Source organism: Salmo salar, chromosome 11, assembly GCF_965601325.2.
Source record: "Salmo salar chromosome 11, fSalSal1, whole genome shotgun sequence".
Taxonomy (NCBI): Eukaryota; Metazoa; Chordata; class Actinopteri; order Salmoniformes; family Salmonidae; genus Salmo; species Salmo salar.
This window is the reverse complement of record NC_138301.1, coordinates 29,923,098-29,946,369: the sequence shown is the minus strand read 5'-3', so window position 1 is coordinate 29,946,369 and position 23,272 is coordinate 29,923,098. Positions and strand designations below refer to the sequence as shown.

The following is a 23,272-nucleotide window of genomic DNA, read 5'->3' as shown; positions in this document are numbered from 1 at the left end:
CTGTCTGTCCTTCAGGGCTACCTCCCAGAGAGCATGTTTGACCGGATCCTGACAGGACCCATCGTACCAGAGGAGGTGAGTCGGCGTGGACGGAGGCCCAAGAGCGCCCTGGCCAAGGCTGCAGCTACAGCCAACCAGGGGGGCCCATCCCTGGGCCTCAACCCCCTGCTGGCCAACGGCCTCCTCTCTGGCATGGATCTATCTAGTCTACAGGCCTTCCAGCAGAACCTCCAAAGTCTCCAGTCACTGCAGCTCACTGCCGGCCTCATGGGCCTGCCCACCGATGCTAACAACCTGGCCGCCATGTTTCCCACGATGCTCTCTGGCATGGCTGGGCTTCCCAACCTCCTGAACATGGGGGGTCTGCTGGGGAAGCCCCCACAGGATGCCACGGGGGGAGCTGAGCAGAGGAAGAGGAAGAAGGGAAGCAGAGAAGGAGGAGGAGGGGAGCCCTCGTCTGCCTCCTCCAAAGCCCCCTCCTCCTCCCACACCTCGGACACCAAAGGTGAAAGGACAGAAGGTCAAAGCAGGGACGGGGACGGCCGCATCCCCAGTGTCCATTCCCCCTCCAGTTCCTCTGCCACCACCTCCTCCACCACCCCACTAAGTGCTTCTGCTGCCCAGGCAGCCTCCAGTCACCCTCTGTCTCTTAACCCCTTGTTACTTTCCAGTATGCTTTACCCAGGGATGCTTCTCACTCCAGGCCTTAACCTTCCTGTGTCCACCACACAGCCACCACACAGTGACTCAAACAGTGACCACAAACCCCACAAGCCCACTAAGACCTCTAAGACCGCCCCCTCAAAACCTCTGTCGCCAAGGAGAACACCAGAGCGCCAGGAAGAGGAGGGTCTTGGTGACAAGAGGGAGGAGTCAGGGGAACACAAGGAGGAGAACAGTGGTCCAGAAGGCTCGGGGAAGGCGGAGTCATCTTCTTCATCAGAGTCTGGGAGCTCTTCTTCATCATCTGATGGGTCATCAGACTCCAGCGATGAAGACTGAGACTAATGAATATATAAATATATTTATGTATCTATTAGAAATGTACACACATACAGTACCAGTCAAAAGTTTGGACACACCTACTCATTCAAGGGTTTTTCTTTATTTTTATTATTTTCTGCATTGTAGAATAATAGTGAAGACATCAAAACTATGAAATAGCACATGGAATCGTGTAGTAACCAAAACATTGTTCAACAAATTTTAGATTCTTCAAAGTAGCCACCCTTTGCCTTGATGACAGCTTTGCACACTCTTGGCATTCTCTCAACCAGCTTCTCCTGGAATGCTTTTCCAACAGTCTTGAAGGAGTTGTTGGCTGCTTTTCCTTCACTCTGCGGTCCAACTCATCACAAACCATCTCAATTGGGTTAGGTCGGGTGGTTGTGGAGGCCAGGTCATCTGATGCAGCACTCCATCACTCTCCTTGGTCAAATAGCCCTTACACAGCCTGGAGGTGTATTTTGGGTCATGGTCCTGTAGAAAAACAAATAATAGTCCCACTAAGCGCAAACCAGATGTGATAGAGGATCGCTGCAGAATGCTGTGGTAGCCAAGCTAGTTAAGTGTGCCTTGAATTCTAAATAAATCACAGTGTCACCAGCATAACACCCCCATACCATCACACCTCCTCCTCCATGCTTCACGGTGGGAACCACACATGCAGAGATTATCTCATCAGACCAAAGGTAGGATTTCCACCGGTCTAATAGCCATTGCTCATGTTTCTTGGCCCAAGCAAGTCTCTTCTTCTTACTGGTGTCCTTTAGTAGTAGTTTCTTTGCAGAAATTCGACCATGAAGGCCTGATTCAGTCTCTTCTGAACAGTTGATGTTGAGATGTGACTGAATGAAGCATTCATTTGGGCTCTAATCTGAGGTGCAGTTAACTCTAATGAACGGATCCTCTGCAGCTGAGGTAACTCTGTTTCTTCCTTTCCTGTCCTGTGGCGGTCATCATGAGAGCCAGCTTAATGGTTTTTGCCACTGAACTTAAAGAAACTTTCAAAGTTCTTGAAAATGTCCGTATTGACTGACCTTCATGTCTTAAAGTAATGATGGACTGTCATTTCTATTTGCTCATTTGAGCTGTTCCACCCCTACCATGTCACAACACAACTGTTTGGCTCAAACGAATTAAGAAAGAAAGAAATTCCACAAATTAACTTTTAACAAGGCACACCTGTTAATTGAAATGCATTCCAGGGGACTACCTTATGAAGCTGGTTGTTGACAGAATGCCAAGAGTGTGCAAAGCTGTCATCAAGGCAAAGGGTGGCTACTTTGAAGAATCTCAAATATAAAATATATTTGGATTTGTTTAACAATTTTTTGGTTACTACATGATTCCATATGTGTTATTTCATAGTTTTGATGTCTTCACTTTTATTTTACAATGTAGAAAATAGTAAAAATATAGAAAAACCCTGGAATGAGAAGGTGTGTCCAAACTTTTGACTAGTACTGTATATATTACACATATATATGGATTTCCCTGCACTTACATTGTGATTTCTTTTCATGTAAATACAGAAAATGAACTAAAATGTTGTGTAATAAAGACTACAAAAGTGAAAAAAGAAGAACCATGACCTAGGAGAAACTGAAATGAACTTTCAGTGTTTGTTCAAAAAGGTACAATCTTGTTTTGAGAGACATTTTGCATGTCAAACTTTAGTAGATTTCTGAACTTTGTGAACTTGTATTAGGCCTACACACATTGATGTACAATTGCAACAAACTGAGAAAAAGAAATCAAAATGGCATTATTGTAATTATCATGTTGGGATTTAATTTTATTAAAAAAGAGGAAATAAATATACGCTCTCTGCTGAGCTGTACTCTTAATATATTTTGTAGTGGGAGGAAAAGACCTTGAGCTTTATTTTGTAAATACTTTTACAGGTTTTCTTCTTGACACTTACAGTATACTTTGCGGATCATACGTTTGGAAAAGTCAGCAATAACTCGGGCAGCTAATGAATGTGACTGAAGATGTAGATCCTTCATCAGCCATGTTTCTCACACAAGGGAGAGGTGTTCAGTCTCTGTTCCAATGTCCACACTAACATACCGTAATTTCCGGACTATTAAGCGCACCTGAATATAAACCGCACCCACTGAATTTTTTAAAAAGTATTATTTTGAACATAAATAAGCCGCACATGTCTATAAGCCGCAGGTGCCTACCGGTACATTGAAACAAATTAACTTTACACAGGCTTTAACGAAACACGGCTTGTAACAAAAAATTAAAAATTAGCAGTAAGCTTTACCGGTAGTTGTCTTTTTGCACTGGGTCAATTCCTCACGCTGCTGTTTCCAACGTCTTATTGTCGACTCATTAAGACCAACCTCCCGTGCAGCAGCTCTATTTCCTTTTCCAACAGCCAGATCAATCGCCTTCAACTTGAAAGCTGCATCATATGCATTTCTCCGTGTCTTTGCCATGATGAGTGTGACAAAATGACTACCGTAATCAGAATGATGGGAAGTTTGAGAGCGCTCGATTTAATCTAAACAGTAAACAGAAAAGTTGTTTGACCTTAACCCGTTCGGCAATGTCATTGGTCTAATGAAAGCTTCATGCCGCCAAAAAACTGAGTACGTCACAGAATGCGTTTTTTTTTGAGAAAAAAAATTGAAAGCGGGAAAAATCCATATATTAGCCGCGTCCTTGTTTAAGCCGCGAGGTTCAAAGCCTGGGAAAAAAGTTGCGGCTTATAGTCCGGAATTTACGGTAGTTATTTGAATGAAGCAATGTATTGAGCATTCATTCTAAGTAGTATGCTAGTGTGCATTTTGGAATGTAGTCTCGCCTGCCTGTCTCGCACAACCAACACACATAGTTCTTTTGACACTGAGGTGCACTTTAGTTTCCCATATTACACTCGCTAGCACATAACCAGTTGGGCCTACTCCCCTAAGGACTGAAAGGATAGCAAACTGACAGCAAGGCTGTGCCAAATGCTGCTCTCGCTGGGACAGAAAAGACACAATTTCACCTCGGTGTTTTGACTGCATCGTTACCTCAGCAGAGTATGGAAGGGATTAAGTTCACTGCGAATACATCCTGTTGTGTGTGTATTGGCAAGGCTGGCTCATTCGTCCCCGCTGGAATATGTGTTCTTCATGGCATACTCTTGAGAGCTTCCACTCGCTTAGTCTCTTCCAGCGCCTTGAGTCTGCGAGAGAGACTACCCACTCACTGTGTTCTGGCTGTGTGTGTTTGTTTGCGTGGGCGTTTCTTTCCGTTTTGGCTGAGTCAGTGTGTTCTTCAGGCTCTGTACTGATTGTGTCCCATGCGGTGCAGCATCAATCGGCCATTGTGTATGGTGGTGTGTATTGGGGAGGCTAGAGCATTGGGTTCAACAACCAAAAGTGAAGTCACATAAACAGTGACTGCTGGTATAGTCAACATGGTATAATCAACACCCCGAGTCATCTTTAATACTTTAAAAGCCCATCAGTATCTGTGTTCCACTCGTAGTGCCGCCTTCTGCTATCGAGTGAGCTGAAGAATCTCCAATGAGCTCTGACTGTGGGTGATGTCTGTAGTCTTCCATTCTGAACACAGTGTGTCCCTGTTGTGTTGAATTACCTTGCTATCATCAACCAGTAACGAAGTAGCTACACCGTATGTGTATTGAGGGACCACGGGGGTTTGTATTGTCTCTGATATAATTGTAGATTACTGAGTCATCAAAATTATTTTCATAATTGACTGTTGAAAAGCATAGTTTATACATCAATTGCAGTGATTCTGAATAGTATTGGGTTGGCTATGGTAGGTTAAGTTTAGGCTTGAGTAAGACTGAATATCCAGACCTTCCTTTAGAACTGAGCTGCTTTGCTGACTATGATCTCTCTGTTTCATGGGAATTGGAGGCTTTAAAGTGTTAATTTCTAGCCTGGAATCCAAACTGATATGCTGTTTCATCACTAAACACATTGTTCATTCTGGTTTCACCAGGTTAGTTCATTTCTCCATATGTCTTACTGATCAATCCACTGATTACTTGATCTGCAGACAGACTGATAGATGTAGAAGTGTCCTTACGCTCGCTGTACCTCTGTGTATTTCACACCCTCACTTTCTCACTCAACTTCCAGTCAGTATCTGATGTGATTTAACAGATAGATGTTTTATGTTCCTTATTTTCTACGGCTCAATGGCGGTGTATTTATTCATTACCATATGACATGGCTCATCTGTGCTCATCCTCGTGGTAACCAAGGGAGACACTGAGACTGGAATTCAGTATACCCTAAGTACCATTTGTAATGATGTTTAGTGGAACAGTGCTGATTGATACAGCACCGTGTAGGAGAGCTGTCGGTACACGTTGGACTGCTAGGCAGACACACATTTGGAAATGATCTTGAAGAGGAATGGAACGTTTTATTTAACATGGTGACAATGAAACGTCACAACAGGTTACATCTGTGGTAGAGACATTCATTTAGTCTCTTTCAGCCTTCATTTAGCTGTTCACTGAGCCTATATTGAACCCATTCATCAACATATACAAGCCCACCAGACAGACAACCCTGCCCTGTTGTCTAAACCAAGACTGATGAAGACACTCCACTCACTGAAATAACATTTACTTTAAAGGTGTTTTGTTTTCCACATTCACCTATGATGTCCTTTACCATGGTTTCTGTGTGTAAACTCAGAGACAGCCAGGTTGTTACTCTTCCTGAATGTCAACATAAATAGATTTTTTAACATTGTCAGTTAGCCACTTTAGTTTGGGCTGGTTCCGACCACTAGGTCTCACAAGCCTAGTGAATTCAATAGAACAACCTTCAACTGTCATTTTGTTCCACCTCATACCTACTCTATCCATAGAACTACCAGTGCCCTTAGGCAGAAGCCCAGCCTTTGCTGCTTCCAGGTTACAATATTCACCCAAATATGATTGTTTTAGCAGGCTTTATTTTCAGACCCAACAGGCAGACAACAGGCATGGATTCATTCCTACTAGTGTGACAAGAAGCCTGCTTAATTTGCTATAGACAGACCGATAGCTCTGTTTAAGTTGAAATGTTAGTACTGAGGGGAGAGCAGTATTTGACTAAAGATGGAACAATATATATGTTTTTCTTATGTATTATGATTAGATATTTCTGGTAGTTTGTTATAGGTCTCCCTATGTCACATACATCTACAGTGCTGAACTGACTGATTAGAAGCAGTCATAGACTCGCATCACTGGCACAATGAAATGACCAATATGCAACCGACAGAGACTAATAAAGCACACACTACTACACGTTAATTACAATTTTCATTTTGGGTAAAGTAGTTGCTGAAATGACGAAAATAGATTATTGGCATTGTATTTTTGTTTCAAGCTTGATAATATCCCAAAGTCATCAAGTCTGTTCTTGTTTTTCTTTGGTTGTTTCCTGGACAGTTACAAAATTTGCAAGTTGTGGTCTGTGTAGTCGAATAATACGTTATGTAGTGGGGAGGACAAGTTGTGGTCTGTGTAGTCGAATAATACGTTATGTAGTGGGGAGGACAAGTTGTGGTCTGTGTAGTCGAATAATACGTTATGTAGTGGGGAGGACAAGTTGTGGTCTGTGTAGTCGAATAATACGTTATGTAGTGGGGAGGACAAGTTGTGGTCTGTGTAGTCGAATAATACGTTATGTAGTGGGGAGGACAAGTTGTGGTCTGTGTAGTCGAATAATACGTTATGTAGTGGGGAGGACAAGTTGTGGTCTGTGTAGTCGAATAATACGTTATGTAGTGGGGAGGACAAGTTGTGGTCTGTGTAGTCGAATAATACGTTATGTAGTGGGGAGGACAAGTTGTGGTCTGTGTAGTCGAATAATACGTTATGTAGTGGGGAGGACAAGTTGTGGTCTGTGTAGTCGAATAATATGTTATGTAGTGGGGAGGACAAGTTGTGGTCTGTGTAGTCGAATAATATGTTATGTAGTGGGGAGGACAAGCATCTTAAAAAGTAATTTGTAATTTATTGGATTACTTTCTATGAAGTTATATAGAGGAAATTGAAGTTTAATAATTTTTATTAAACATATTCTGACTATCCATGAAGCCTGTCTTACTCTATTCTGTAAGGGAGAGTGTAACTGGCGGCAGGGAAGTCAGGCGCAGGAGAGCAAAACTTGGTAATCAACGGAGCAGTTTTATTGATAAAACCACCGGTAACCAGAACCACAATCAAATGGGTACAAAACCCGTCGCGCACCAGAGAAAACGTGCACATGCACTCACAATAAACAATTCCGCACAAAGACATGGGGGGAACAGAGGGTTAAATACACATGTAATGAGGGAAATTGAGACCAGGTGTGTGAGAAGACAAGACACAACAAATGGAAAATGAAAAGTGGATCGAGAGGGGATACACATGACTCCTGGGAAGTGCAGTGTCTACCAGGAGATTTATTGCATAATCGCCCCGTCGATGGGGTGATAATTGAGTCGCCTTCTTTTTGGAGAAGGCAAGAGCCAAATCAGCATATTCAGGGGGAATACGCACGGTGGAGACCTGATCTGGACTTTCCACCGTAGTAGCACCAACGGAAACCCCTAAACCCCTCCCCGAACACTCTCGCGACCACCCCGTGAGAGCCCTCCATTGCCAAGAAACAGTGGGGTCATGACAAGCTAACCAGGGTAGGCCTAGCACCACGGGAAACGTAGGAGAGTCAATTAGGAAGAAACTAATTCTCTTCTTGTGACCCCCCTGCGTCACCATACCCAGAGGAGCGGTGGCCTCCCTAATCAACCCTGACCCTAATGGTCGACTGTCTAAGGCATGAACGGGGAAGGGCACAGCCACGGGAACCATGGGGATCCCTAAACTAAGGGTGAACAATCTGTCTATAAAATTCCCAGCCGCGCCTGAATCGACGAGCGCCTTATGCTGGGAATGCGGGGAAAACTCAGGAAAAGTAACAAACAAAAACATATGTGCAACAGAGGGCTCTGGGTGAGAATGGTGCCGGCCCACCTGGGGTGATGCCAGAGTGCTCTGCCTGCTGCCTCGATCCCCAGAGGAACCAACCCGGCACCGACCGGCAGTGTGACCTCTGCGGCCACAGATGGTGCACGAGCTGGAACCTGCGCACCGCACCTCCCAGCTCCATGGGTATCAGAGAGGTGGTGGGGGGGGATGGAACCGACAGACCCTGATATGGACGTCCGCGGGTAGCCAGCAGGTTGTCCAGCCAGATGGATAGGTCCACCAGCTGGTCGAAGGTGAGGGTGGTGTCTCTGCAGGCCAACTCCCGACAGACGTCCTCGCGCAAACTGCAACGATAATGGTCAATCAGGGCCTTGTCGTTCCATCCCGCGCCGGCGGCCAGGGTCCGAAACTCCAGGGCGAACTCCTGGGCGCTCCTCGTCCCCTGCCTCAGATGGAAGAGGCGCTCACCCGCCGCTCTACCCTTGGGTGGGTGGTCGAAGTCTGTGAACTCTTCGAACTGGTCCAATGCCGCATCTCCCTCTCCCCACACGGCGTTGGCCCACTCCAGGGCCAACACCCTCTCACGGCCCGAAGGAGCCGGGTGGACGGTTGCCAGGTATAGGTCGAGCTGCAACAGGAACCCCTGGCATCCTGCACCCGTCCCGTCGTATTTCCGGGGAAGGGCGAGACAAATCCCACTGGGACCAGGAGAGGGGGGGGGGGCGAGTAGTGGAGACCCCGGTTGTGCTGGTGGAGGCAGTGGAAGAACTCCCTGTCTCTCCCAGCGGTCCATTGTTTGGACAACGCGGTCCATGGCGGTGACAAGATGGGGGAGCATCGCCGTGTGCTCCCGGACGCGCTCCTCCACCCCTATACCAGGGGCACCTGCTCCTGCAGACTCCATTGGCGGTGCGGAATTCTGTAAGGGATTGTGTAACTGGCGGCAGAGAAATCAGGCACAGGAGAGGAAAACTTGGTAATCAACGGAGCAGTTTTATTCATAAAACCACCGGTAACCAGAACCACAAACAAATGGGTACAAAACCTGTCGCGCACCAGAGAAAACGTGCACTTACAATAAACAATTCCGCACAAAGACATGGGGGGGAACAGAGGGTTAAATACACAACATGTAATGAGGGAAATTGAGACCAGGTGTGTGAGAAGACAAGATAAAACAAATGGAAAATGAAAAGTGGATCGATGATGGCTAGAAGACCGGCGACGCCGACCGCCGAAGCCGCCCGAACAAGGAGAGGAACCGACTTCGGCGGAAGTCGTGACATATTCTTTCACATTGACCCAGTTACAGGCACTTCAAGGTATCCAGAATTACAATGTTGTTTATTGTTCACTGGCGATATACAGTTGAAGTCAGACGTTTACATTCACATTAGCCAAATACATTTAAACTCAGTTTTTCACAATTCCTGACATTTAATCCTTGTAAAAATTCCCTGTCTTAGGTCAGTTAGGATCACTACTTTATTTTAAGAATGCGAAATATCAGAATAATAGTAGAGAGAATGATTTATTTCAGCTTTTATTTCTTTCATCACATTCCCAGTGGGTCAGAAGTTTACATACACTCAATTAGTATTTGGTAGCATTGCCTTTAAATTGTTTAACTTGGGTCAAACGTTTTGGGTAGCCTTCCACAAGCTTCCCACAATAAGTTGGGTGAATTGTGGCCCATTCCTCCTGACAGAGCTGGTGTAACTGAGTCAGGTTTCTAGGCCTCCTTGCTCACACAAGCTTTTTCAGTTCTGCCCACAAATGTTCTATAGGATTGAGGTCAGGGCTTTGTGATGGCCACTCCAATACCTTGCCTTTGTTGTCCTTAAGCCATTTTGACACAACTTTGGAAGTATGCTTGGGGTCATTGTCCATTTGGAAGACCCATTTTCAACCAAGCTTTAGCTTCCTGACTGATGTCTTGAGATGTTGCTTCAATATTTCCCTGCAATTTTCTTGCCTCATGATGCCATCTATTTTGTGAAGTGCACCAGTCCCTCCTGCAGCAAAGCACCCCCACAACATGATGCTGCCACCCCGTGCTTAACGGTTGGGATGGTGTTCTTTGGCTTGAAAGCCTCTCTTTTTCCTCCAAAAATAATGATGGTCATTATGGCCAAACAGTTCTATTTTTGTTTCATCAGACCAGAGGACATTTCTCCAAAAAGTATGATCTTTGTCCCCATGTGCAGTTGCAAACCGTAGCCTGGCTTTTTATGGCGGTTTTGGAGCAGTGGCTTCTTCCTTGCTGAGCGGCCTTTCAGGTTATGTCGATATAGGACTCGTTTTACTGTGGATATAGATACTTTTGTACCTGTTTCCTCCAGCATCTTCACAATATCCTTTGCTGTTGTTCTGGGATTGATTTGCACTTTTCACACCAAAGCACGTTCATCTCTAGGAGACAGAACGCGTCTCCTTCCTGAGCGGTATGACGGCTGCGTGGTCCATGGTGTTTATACTTGCATACTATTTTTTGTATAGATGAATGTGGTACCTTCAGGCGTTTGGAAATTGCTTCCAAGGATGAACCAGACTTGTGGAGGTCTACAATTTTTTTTCTGAGGTCTTGGCTGATTTCTTTTGATTTTCCCATGATGTCAAGCAAAGAGGCACTGAGTTTGAAGGTAGGCCTTGAAATACATCCACAGGTACACCTTCAATTGACTCAAATTATGTCAATTAGCCTATCAGAAGCTTCTAAAGCCATGACATCATTTTCGGGAATTTTCCAAGCTGTTTAAAGTCACAGTCAACTTAATGTATGTAAACCTCTGACCCACTGGAATTGTGATACAGTGAATTATAAGTGAAATAATCTGTCTGTAAACAATTGTTGGAAAAATTACTTGTGTCATGCACAAAGTAGATGTCGTAACCGACTTGCCAAAACTATAGTTTGTTAACAAGAAATGTGTGGAGTGGTTGAAAAACGAGTTTTAATGACTCCAACCTAAGTGTATGTAAACTTCTGACTTCAACTGTAAATATAGGATGATACGTTCTCAGTTAATAGTGTGGCTAAAAAGTCATTTTCAAAACTGATATAGTATATATTGTTGTAAAGCATTACTGATTAATGTACTGCTATTCATCTGCTTCCTTTATGCCCTATTATGTTCCTACTCCACCCCAGGGGGCGCTTGTTGCTCTGTGAGTCTCAGCCCTCAGGCCTCTTTTCATAGCAACCCATTACAGATGACAAGTTGGGGCTTGTCTGTTGTGAGCTGTGAGTCAATGGGCTGAGCCAGAGCTTCAGCTTCCTCTCTGTCTCAGTGCACTGCAGCCTGCTGCTGCCTGCCTGTAGACTTATAGTGGCGCTCACTGCTCTGTGCTGCTCTGATGCTCACCCACACACCCACAGCTGTTCAGCCTGGCTAGTCCCACAGAGAGAGAAGCAGAGAGGCAGTGTGTCTCCAAGTCTCTACAAAACAGAATCAGATCCTTCTCACGAGCCTCTGTAAGTAGCATGTTGCATGACTGCAGCTCTTTTGTCTCTCTTTGTCTCTGTAACACTACAGGAAATAACATGTCACAGGATGTTGTTTGTCCTGGGTTGATGTGTGTCTAACTGACGTTATTATGGATGATGATCATGTATGATTTGTGGTTGGTAGGGGTTGTTAGATTGCCAAGATAAAATGCAACATTGTTCTGTTCCATTTCTCTGAAATGGATGCAAAACACTTCAGTTGTATATGTATTTTGAAAGATGTGTGTGCCCCAAAATGACTGTAGAAAGTAAAAGTATTCTGGAGGTTGTCACTGACACTACAGTCAGTCAGTTCTAAAGATATTGCAGTGTGACAGAGAGCCAAGTAAGATGATATAAACTGATTCTGAAGGAGTTGGCAGCTGGTGACACACGTTGTCAGTTGGTGGGCCACTAGCCCACATCTGGTGTGTAGCCCACATGGGTGAGAACATATGCATAGTAATATTAGTACAGAGCACATGGCTCATAGTAGCTACCTCTCCCTTATGACTGGCCTGCTCTCAGGAGGGATGTTACAGTGACAGAGTTAAAGCCTTACTATAACCATCAACTTCCACAGAACAGATAGGAAGGTTGAATTGACTCAGTGGGAGGTGAGCTAAATCCATTTTCCTGGTAGTGGATGGAGTAGAGCCAAGCCAACCAAGGCTTCGTCCCAGTACTGCAGAGTGAGAGAGGGATAGGTTGGCCAGCAGACCTGGATTCAAATGCTATCTGAAATCTTTCAAATACTTTTAGTGTTTGCTTTAGAACAAGCCTGTAATGCCATATGAGCAGGGTTTGCACTTATACGACTATTCTATTGGTTCAATTGCGCCAAGCAAGCTCAATCAAGCCCAGCTAAAGTGTTTGAAAGACTTCAAATAGTATTTGAACCCAGGCCTGTTGGCCAGTGTCTGGGGTTGGAACAGTACGGTTGCTCGTAGGGAATGAATGGAAGGTATTATTAGATTCAATGTTCGTGGTGTACTGTGTGACAGCGGTGTACTGTGTGACAGCGGTGTACTGTGTGACAGTGCCCAGGAACAGGAACATAGTGTACAGGTTTGACTCTGACAGAACACAGGAATTGATGTGGTTCAACATTGGCCTGTCCAGCCTCAGCCTGGCTCTGGCTGTAATTTACAGGTGTACAGTTATGAGTCACGTCAGAATATCGAGAACTTCACCTGGTATAACCTTACATCTTAGCTTGTAGCCCTCTGTTTCTCTCTCTCTGTTGTTCTTTCTCTCTCTCTCTACCTCTCTGTTGCTCTCACTCACTCCCTCTCTGTCTCTCTGTGTTGGTCTCTACCCAAAGTGGTACTCCTTAGTGTGGACAAAGTAAAACTGATTATCACCTGCAACCCATAACGACACAGTCATTGCTAGCATTATCCTCAAATACCTTCCCAATAACCACACCCAACTTCTCTCACTGACTTACTATAACTTGAGTTATTCCTCAGATATAGTACACAACATGTTCGGAATCAGCATCCACCTCCCTACTCACTGACGTATCCGGTTAATATTCAAAACCAGTTTAACTTCATTTTCACACACTCATAGAGAGATCCTCTACCCCAGGCAGCGTCTGTGCATCACACATTCACACAGTCTGTGATAGTAACTTGGCATGGTAGAGAAATGGAGAACACGTGCAAATGATTATCGCTGTGGAGAGGAGACTGAGTTACCATTGAATCAGCACAATCTCTCTTTTTCTCTCTATTTCAAATCAATTCAAAGGCGATTATTGGCATGAGAAACATGTTTACATTGCCTAAGCAAATGAAATAGACAAACAAAAAGGAAAGGGAAATAAACAATCAGAAATTAACAGTAAACATTACAAAAGTTTTAAAAGAATATAGAAATATAATATTGCTGGCTATGTACAGTGTTGTAACAATGTGCAAATAGTTGAAGTATGAAAGGTAATATAATTAAGCAGATAGGTTGTATTTACAATGGTGTTTGTGTTCCACAGGTTGCCCTTTTCTTGTAGCAACAGGTCACAAATCTTGCTGTTGTGGTGGCACACTGTTGTATTTCACCTAATAGATATGGGAGATTGGATTGGTTTTCAAATTCTTTGTGGGTCTGTAATCTGAGGGAAATATAGTGCCTTCAGAAAGTATTCACACCCCTTGACTTTTTCCGCATTTTGTTGCTTGACAGCCTGAATTTTGATTTGGAATAAATTTAGATTTTGTGTCACTGGCCAACACACAATACCCTATAATGTCAAAGTGGAATTATGTTTTTAGAAATGTTACCAAATTTATTAAAATTGAAAAGCTGAAATGTCTTGAGTCAATAAGTGTTCAACCCCTTTGTTATGGCAAGCCTAAATAAATTCAGGAGTAAAAATGTGCTTAACAAGTCACATAATAAGTTACATAGACTCCGTGTGCAATAATAGTGTTTAACATGAACGACTACCTTTTGAATGACTACCTTATCTCTGTAATGACACATACTGTACAATTATCTGGAAGGTCTCTCAGTCAAGCAGTGAATTTCAAACACAGATTGAACCACAAAGAACAGGGAGGGTTTCCAATGCAAAGAAGGGCACCTATTAGTAAATGGGTAAAATAAAAAAAGCAGACATTGAATTTCCCTTTGAGCATGGTTATTAATTAGACTTTGGATGGTGGCTGAGGGGACTCTTCTTCACGTTCATCTCTCTGTAGGTGAGGGCTTTGTTATGGAAGGTTTAAGAATCGCTTCTTTTTAGGTGCTTGTGGAATTTAATTGCTCTTTTCTGGATTTTGATAATTAGCTGGAATTGTCCTAATTCTGCTCTGCATGCATTATTTGCAGTTTTACGTTTTACATTGAGGATGTTTTTTCATCATTCTGCATAGAGTCAATTTGGGGTTTGTGAGTTCTTGATTTGTGAGTGGACCCCAGACCTCACAACCATAGAGGGCTTCTGTGGTGCTGATGTTTAGGTCAAGGTAGGTATATTGTTTTGTGTGATCTAGGGCAACAGTGTCTAGGTGAAATTTGTATTTGTGGTGCTGGAAACAGGACCTTTTTTGGAACACAATTATTTTTGTCTTACTGAGATTAACTGTCAGGGCCCAAGTCTGACAGAATCTGCAGAAGATCTAGGTGCTTAGTTGGGGACAGAAGCACCAGATCATCTGCAAACAGCAAACATTTGACTTCAGATTCTAGTAGGGTGAGGCCGGGTGCTTCAGACTGAGCCCTCGCCAATTTGTTGGTATAAATGTTGAAGAGGGTGGGGCTCAATTTTTTTAGCGAATTTTAACTGCATACTTGTACACATTGTTTGTGTACATGTTTTCCCCCATCAATTTGTATAGGTAGGGGTGTCAGTGGGCTGACTGAACGCTCTGAGAGACTCTGGGTTGAGGTCGGTGATAAAGTAGTTTACAGTATTGCTGCCAAGACATGAGCTGTAGGTGTACCTACCGTAGGAGTCCCCTCGAAGCCTACCCTTGACTATGTACAGACCCAGCGTGCGACAGAGCTGCAGGAGTTGTGTGATCCGTTTTTGTTGGTTGTTTTGTCGTAGTTGTTGGGCATATTGGGGAGGGAATGCTGCCACCTCCAAGTAGGTTTTTGTCCCCCTGTGTTCTGAGTGTGTCAGGTTCTTGTTCAGTTCAGGTGTTTAGGTTTCCACAGACTAGAACATTTCCCTGGGTCTGGAAATTATGATCTCCCCCACTAGGATGCAGAATCTGTCTTTATTAAAGTATGGGGATTCTAATGGAGTATACAGTACTGTACACTCTTAGAAAAAAAGATTCCAAACGGTTCTACGGCTGTCCCCATAAGAGAACCCTTTTTGGGTCTGGAAAGGCTTCTACATGGAACCCAAAAGGGTTCTACCTTGAACCAAAATGGTTCCTCAAAGGGTTCTCGTATGGGGATAGCTGAAGAACCCTTTATGGTTCTATAGCACATTTATTCTAAGAGTGTAGGTAGCACACAGGACAACATTTTTATCTGTTGAGATTATTTCCTTATTTATTTCTAACCAAATGTAAAATGTTCCTGTTTTGATTTATTTAATAATGGTGAAGTCTCTCTCTCTCTCTCTGAATCCTTCCACAGCAGAACTGTAGAACTGCTAGACAAACAGAGAAACAGATTCAAAAACGCTAAATCTGAATATTCCTCTTCAACAGGAAATATTCGTATTTTGGCAGTTCATCATCGTTGTCATCTCATAGCTGAAGGCCAGCCCCCTCCCTACACACACACACACACACACACACACACACACACACACACACACACACACACACACACACACACACACACACACACACACACACACACACACACACACACACACACACTAACTTGACTCTCAATACAGTACACAAGCCTTTTGGGCCCAATTATCTCTGAGATGACTTAGTATCATTACTGTGTGGTTCGTGTTGTAAATTTAAACCATTGTTTCACATGTTTCTCATGCAAGGAAGTATAATGATGATCCTATTTATATGGTCTCATGTACCACTCTAAAGGGTTTTCAAACCTCTGCCTGGTGTATGCATTATGTACAGGTGTCCACTGCTACTCCACTGACTGACACGGAGCTATACTCTACCAGAGGAGGTGCTGTGAGTGGCTGGAGGTCGTCATGGCAACCCAGAGACATGTACCCAGTGACAGTCTGGCTAGAACATTCAGGTCAGCTATGGTGGGCATGTGTCTGTGTGGGCCTCATACGTAACTGTAGTAGACTGTAATGTGGCGCAGGGGAAATGTATTTGGGCCTGTAGCCTATGATAGAGTACACCGTGATCTGTGGTCAGTGTTGAGTTTGTTGAAGAGTAAGAAAATACATGTTGTTTTACTATGTTACACATTCTTCCCATTATGGAGAAGGTTAGGATTTGGGGGAAGATAAGCTTATCCTAGATCTATACCTATGGGTGGGCAATATCTATCAGTAGTATATGGGGGTGGAAAAGTGGCTGTATGGTTCTTTAAGGTGTATTTTGTTTAGGTCCTGTGCCAGAAACCCTAGTGAGGTCATCTCCACTAGACTGAGAGACATGCTCCACACCTTCATCCAGCACTACCAGGAACCATGGGAGGAGAACCGCAGCCTAGACAGAGGTGTGTGTGTGTCTGTGTGTATGCATGTGTTGATATATTGACATTAATGTGCACTTTTCAGTAACTTCCTGTTGTTTGTAGAGAGAGGAGTGAAGTTCTCCAGCCAGACAGAGGCTTTGTACTACAGGGTTCTAGAGGCTGTCATCAATCAGGAGAGGAAGAGGCTGGAAGCCAAAGAACTTTTAGTGAGTCCTCTGCCCTCTGCTGTCTATGACTGGAACTGCACTGTTTAGTGTCATTAAGCGTTCACTTTACAATTCCCTCTGGGGGCACTGTTGTATAGACATGTACAGACATGTATAGTATAGAGGTTGTCCTTGATGACTTGTTTCTTTGGCAGGGCATTCTGGAGCATGATCTGTTCCAGCGCTCTCTAGTGGCCTGTTGTCTGGAGATGGTTATCTTCTCCCATCAGCCACCAGGCAGCTTCCCCCTGGTCATTGACATCTTTAGCCTGGCGCCATACGACTTCTACAAGGTAACATCTACACAAAACACCTGCAGTACATGTCATACTGTACTGTAACATCGTAGGTTTTGTGTAAAGGAGGTGGTTTCACGTGAGTAACCTTACCTGAAAACTGAAGCATTATGTTAGCTCCTCAAGCTAATGCCTAGGCTTGGGCTCAGAGGGCTTACACAGTCTTGGGGCATACAGACGTCCTGGGTTCAAACATGTCTACTGTAATCTTAGTGATCTATTTAGGTGCTGTTTAACCCTCTACTGTGTGTGGTGTGTCCCAGGTGATAGAGCTGGTGCTGCGGGCTGAGGAGGGCTTGCTGCCAGCTGTGGTCAAGCATCTGACCCATATAGAGGAGCAGGTCCTGGAGAGTCTGGCCTGGAGGAGAGACTCACCACTCTGGGACCAGATCAGAGCTGCTAAGGGACAGGGACAGCTGCCTGCATACCATCAGGTCAGTGGGCAACGGTTCAAATTCACCTGTTTGTGAACTGGGCAAAATATACAGTGCACCCTCTCAAAATATATAGAGCAACACCGCTGGCGCACTCGAAACAAGTTGGTCTAATATGGCGTCATGGCGGCTGTCGTTCCATTAAAAAGAGGAAACAAAATGATCCCAAACTTGAGTTAACAGATGGTTCTATGTGTGTTCCAGGTGATGCTCCCCCAATACTCAGAGGACACAGACAAGATGGCCAAGATCCCTCCCACCCCTTCACACTTGACCCCAAGCCTTGTGAGTGGGATCCATGGAAATGACCTGAACTCCCCGATTACCCACCATGAACGCTACAGCTCACCCCCTGCTGGCTCAAAGATGGCCGCTTGCCCTACCACACCAGTCAGCCCATCCCAGTCCTCCTCTGTCATTGTTACTGGACAGACTGTAGTCACCATGGCATCAGCCACTGTCACCACCAACAATGGCCAGTCAGTCACCATACCGGTTCGAGGTAAAGACTTTCCCTCAGATGAAACCCAATATGGCCATAGAAATGACAACCCTAATAGAATACTGACATAATGTAATACATCTGGTAATAAACATGGTATATACCTTGTTTACATATCACAACAACCACTGCTATTTGTTCAATTAAACCTCTTCCACACCCAGGCATTGCCAATGACCGGGGAGGCATCACATTTACCCTCAGTGTTGTGGGTCAGGCCATTCCTCCACAGCAGGTCTCCAGCACCTCTACCCAGCAGCCCCAGAACCCAGTCACACACAGACCTCAGAGTAAGGGCTCCATCTCACTGTTCCTCCGCAAGGTAGGCTTTACTCACAGATTTCTACATACCTGAGCTGGCCTGAATGCTATGAGCCTAGATATTTAGTTACAAGATCCACAGACAAAGGCCATACTCCTTCCCTCTGTCTCAGGTCTACCACCTGGTGAGCATGCGTCTGAGGGACATCTGTGTTAAACTGGACATCTGCGAGGCGCTGCGGCTGAAGATCTGGACCTGCGTTGAACACTCCTTGGTCCACTGCACTGACCTCATGCTAGACCGACACCTGGACCAAATACTAATGTGTGCCATCTATGTCATGGCCAAGGTAGCACTATTTACTTTGCCTCTAGACTTTTTGCTATACTTCCTTAACGCAGATGGTTTTATGACTTGGGTGATCGACAGCAAGGCATTCAGCCTTCTATACTTCTTCAGCTGTGTATTGATGATTATAATGTAATATATTACCTTAATGTCCATGTTTATGCTGTGTGTTGCTCGTGCAGGTAACCAAAGTGGACATGCCCTTCAAGCTCATCCTGCAGTGCTACAAGACTCAGCCTCAAGCAAGCAACTGTGTAAGGAGATCAATGTTTTGCTTGCTTTTGTGTGTGTGAGTAAAATCCAGCTTGTTTGTTATTGTGTAGTTGATGAAGTCTGTATTGTCCTCCTGTCAGGTATTCAGAAGTGTTCTGATCTCAGGGAGAAACACCAAGACCTCACAAAACTCTCCTGGAAGATCCAACAGAGAAAACAGTTAGACAAATAGAAAAATACATACATTCACATGGATATGTTTGCATCATATTATGCATGAATTAACAAATTATTTAATGAAGAATGATTTTTGAATCTGATGCTGCTCTGTTTCCCAGTTGATGTAGACCCCAGCAGTAGCTTGCTTACCTACCAGACCCCTCCCACCCATCCTACAGGACTCAGAGCTCCCTGTAGACAGGACCAGGGGGAGAGAGGACACCTCATCTATTTCTACAACATCGTCTATGTCAAACAGATGAAAGACTTTGCCCTCCGCTACACCTCCAGCTCTCTGACCATAGCCGGGGTGAGGGGACATTTTCATATACTACCTAATGGAGTCAGTAGTCGTCATACACAATACATAGGAAACACTTTACCAGTGGTCTCAGATATGTCCAAACTGTGGTATAACATCATTGGTATTTACAGGTTGATAGAAGTAAGAGAAGTCCTTGTACAGATGCAGTGCATTGTTCCTAGGCCCAGTGCTATCATCACTGTCCAGAGATTCTGACCACATTCTGATTATTTGTCCATGCACAGGTTGAAACCCCTCCCCTTTCGCCATACCCCTGCCAGCGTATTGGATCATTGCGCAGACTCCGCCCCTCCAACCACCATTCGCTCTACATCTCCCCCCACAAGCCCAGCACACACCCCTCCCCCTGCACTGGGTTCCTCTACTATGTCAGCAGAAGCCCCTCAAAGGTCAGAGGTTGGACATACCTCTCTAACCCTGCTAACGGTTCCCTAACTGACCCTCTTCTATACTTCCTGTCTGAAGCCTAACTAACATTACACATATTTTAACAGTAACTGTGAAAAACAAAAGGCCTGGTCATCGTAAATACACAGTACACATCTAGTCATGTGTGTTGCTAATCGTTGTATTCCAACTGTATCCCACAGCGTCTGAGAGAGATCAATGACATGATGAGGACATTTCAGTCACGCACCAGGAAGCGCTGTGCAGCCCAGCTGCAGGAGGATGGTGAGGAGGAGAGTGGGCCGCTTGTGAAGAGACCCTGTCAGGATAGACCGTCAGACTGGCAGAGAAAGCTCAGGGACCTCGGTCAGGACTTCGACCAGGCACTGACCAGGGCCCAGAACCAGCAACAAGCCCAGACCAGGGCCAAGGCACAGCACCAGGCAACAGCACACAAGGGGAGATGACATCTCACTTTCTTTGACTTACCGTCATGCTTCATACTTCCATCATCAGTGTCTGTCGTCCATATTCTTCCAATGAGTGTAGACCTGCAAGGAGAATAGATGCTGTGGATCTACAATGTTAGAAAGAATTGGCATCATTAGCACTCAGCGAAGTTCTCTAAGTAAGCAATATTTATGATTAGAAAAGCTGATTTGTAATAATAATTAGGGTATTGTAATAATCTGACTGTAACTAGGGCTCTGTATCAAATTTCATATTAAACACATAATATACAGTATATACTTTAGTCCTCTGTGAACCATGTCCTAGTTACCTAAGGAAGCAGTAAAGGATTTGTGTTGGTACTGAGCACTGTGTACAGTTTGTGTTTGGTGAGAGGGAGGAGATAAGAGATGTAACATACACTATGTAATTAGTTTAAATATTGAAGTTTAATTTGTCACATGCACAAGTACAGTGAAATGCTTAACTCGCAAGCCCTACCCAACAGTGCAGTATTCAAAATAAAAAAGTATAACTAATTTAAAACAAATTAAACACAGATATATGACATATAGGTGAGCCTTTTCAAATTATTATACAGCGTAATGTGTCTGTTAGGACCAGATGTTAGATAATATTTTTTAATTATTATACAGCGTAATGTGTCTGTTAGGACCAGATGTTAGATAATATTTTTTAATTATTATACAGCGTAATGTGTCTGTTAGGACCAGATGTTAGATAATATTTTTTAATTATTATACAGCGTAATGTGTCTGTTAGGACCAGATGTTAGATAATATTTTTTAATTATTATACAGCGTAATGTGTCTGTTAGGACCAGATGTTAGATAATATTTTTTAATTATTATACAGCGTAATGTATCTGTTAGGACCAGATGTTAGATAATATTTTTTAATTATTATACAGCGTAATGTGTCTGTTAGGACCAGATGTTAGATAATATTTTTTAATTATTATACAGCGTAATGTATCTGTTAGGACCAGATGTTAGATAATATTTTTTAATTATTATACAGCGTAATGTATCTGTTAGGACCAGATGTTAGATAATATTTTTTAATTATTATACAGCGTAATGTATCTGTTAGGACCAGATGTTAGATAATATTCTGTTTAATTGGCACTTTCTTTCACATGTTGCTTTTCTCTACCAGTGTTGAATTTGTACTGATCTGTGGTACAAATCATTTACTTCTTTATATTGTGATGTTGGATAAACATAACTCCGTTTTTACATCTCCTTACCCTACCGTCAACATTACTACAACATAGTGAGAGCCCTGTGGAAAAGAAACATAGCTCCATGTTGGATATTTTGGCACTAAGCGACAACAAGGTCATAAACAGCATGCGACATATCAGTCTTGGTATATTAGTCTCATGTTGATATAGTAAAATGGTTATTTTGTTAATTTTCAAAATGGCATATTTTGAAAAACATCCGAACAAATGGCCATTCACTTTTCATAGTGGGGAAAATAGGTTTCCATGACGGCCTAGTGATTAAGTAACAATACCCATACTGTTTATCAGTAACTATGTCCTGACACGCTATGGGAAGTTCATTCTTAACCGATGTTGCTTGGCAAGCAAATCACAATAATCCTCTAAGAACCAATCAGCAGAGGCCTGTAAACTAAAACCCTGAGAGGTCAGTATAGAAAATAGAATCCCTAGAATGGGAAGGCCCTCAGACCCATTAACATGAATCGGAATCCCCGTTCTAGGGATTCTATTTCTATGGTTACACAGGTACCCGTGCAGGCTCAGCCCTACAGGAAGTCTCCTAGTCGTCATGGAAACCAGGGGGACCTGCTTCCACAACAGTTCTTTTCAGACTTTATAAAAAACCAACAACCTCAACAGGACGTCTGTTTTAATCAGTCTCACCCTGGGCCGAACCATGGGGTGCAACACCAGCAGGGGTTCTGTCGTGGTGGACCCTTCTAAAAAGCCAGAGACCAGACCAGCGTCGGCCAGCTCGACCAGTAAGTCCACCGCTGAGGAGTCTAAAGAAACTACAGAGAAAGACAAAGATGAAACAGAAGGCATATCAAGCTGCGACTGACATCCATCTTTCTTCTTAACCCAAACTCCTCAAAGTAAGATATCTGTAATTCTGCCAGTTACACTTTTATGCTATCTCATCACCCAAATATGGACCAATACAATTATCTGTATGACATTTTGGGTCACTTTCTTTATTCTATCAAATGGAAGTTAGCTATTCTAATGATTAAGCCATAAACAAGTTGAACAAATGATGACTATCCCATTGGGCAGCACTATGATACAAACACCTCTATTACTTCTCTGTCTGTCTGTGGCTATTTGACATGACCAGATGTGATGTATAGCTAGTGAGATGGTCTCTGTCTCTCTCGCTCTCTCTCTCTGTCTCTCTCTCTCTCTCTCGCGCGCTGTGTGTGCGTGGCTGCGTGCGTGCGTGTGTGTATGTACAGATTGGCCTTTCTGCAGGTGAAGGAGATGGGGTCTCTCTCTCTCTCTCTCCCTCTCTCTCTCTCTCTCCCTCTCTCTCTCTCTCTCTCTCTCTCTCTTTCTCTCTCTCTCAGTATGTGCGTGGCTGGTGTGTGTGTGTGTGTGTGTGTGTGTGTGTGTGTGTGTGTGTGTGTACAGATTGGCCTGTCTGCAGGTGAAGGCAATGCTGCACAACTGGCCATCAACCCCTGTGTCATCTGGGACCAGACCAGCCACACACCCCGCTCCACACTGTGATGTAACCAACCAGCCACACACCCCGCTCTACACTGTGATGTAACCAACAGCCACACACCCCTCTCTATAACGTGATGTAACCTACCAGCCAAACACCCCTCTCTACACTGTGATGTAACCTACCAGCCACACACCCCTCTCTACACTGTGATGTAACCTACCAGCCAAACACCCCTCTCTACACTGTGATGTAACCTACCAGCCACACACCCTGCTCCACACTGTGATGTAAGCTACCAGCCACACACCCCGCTCCGATCTATGGTGTAGACCTACCAGCCACACACCCGCTCCGATCTATGATGTAGACCTACCAGCCACACACCCGCTCCGC

The 23,272-nt window shown here is 44.1% G+C and overlaps 2 protein-coding genes across 9 annotated transcripts in view; both read left to right on the top strand.

Annotated features, from left to right (window-relative positions):
* Positions 1 to 2,836, top strand: part of LOC106592263 (ATP-dependent chromatin remodeler CHD9) — a 128,680-nt gene extending 125,844 nt beyond the window's left edge. For all 8 annotated transcript variants that reach the window (XM_045689299.2, XM_045689302.2, XM_045689304.2 and 5 more), the window contains one exon: positions 16 to 2,836. In XM_045689299.2, the coding sequence (XP_045545255.2) occupies positions 16 to 1,002 (987 nt within the window). In that variant the 3' untranslated portion in view covers positions 1,003 to 2,836. The remainder of the gene's footprint in view (positions 1 to 15) is intronic.
* An 8,403-nt stretch (positions 2,837 to 11,239) lies between these two features.
* Positions 11,240 to 20,472, top strand: LOC106562395 (retinoblastoma-like protein 2). The gene is made up of 14 exons (XM_014127258.3): positions 11,240 to 11,426; positions 15,998 to 16,124; positions 16,444 to 16,556; positions 16,638 to 16,741; positions 16,897 to 17,034; positions 17,301 to 17,471; positions 17,676 to 17,973; positions 18,138 to 18,295; positions 18,408 to 18,584; positions 18,766 to 18,837; positions 18,937 to 19,015; positions 19,135 to 19,325; positions 19,565 to 19,729; positions 19,931 to 20,472. The coding sequence occupies exons 2-14, from the start codon at positions 16,075 to 16,077 to the stop codon at positions 20,192 to 20,194; spliced, it is 1,980 nt and encodes a 659-aa protein (XP_013982733.2). The 5' UTR covers positions 11,240 to 11,426; positions 15,998 to 16,074; the 3' UTR covers positions 20,195 to 20,472.
* Positions 20,473 to 23,272: the final 2,800 nt, after the last annotated feature.

What these genes read in the sequence shown, in the direction of transcription:
- LOC106562395 (XM_014127258.3), top strand. Translation starts at nt 16,075, where the DNA reads ATGGCAACCCAGAGACATGTACCCAGTGACAGTCTGGCTAGAACATTC. An exon ending in AGCTGCCTGCATACCATCAG is followed by an intron (nt 17,472 to 17,675) that starts GTCAGTGGGCAA and finishes TGTGTGTTCCAG; the next exon opens with GTGATGCTCCCCCAATACTC. An exon ending in AGTCACCATACCGGTTCGAG is followed by an intron (nt 17,974 to 18,137) that starts GTAAAGACTTTC and finishes TTCCACACCCAG; the next exon opens with GCATTGCCAATGACCGGGGA.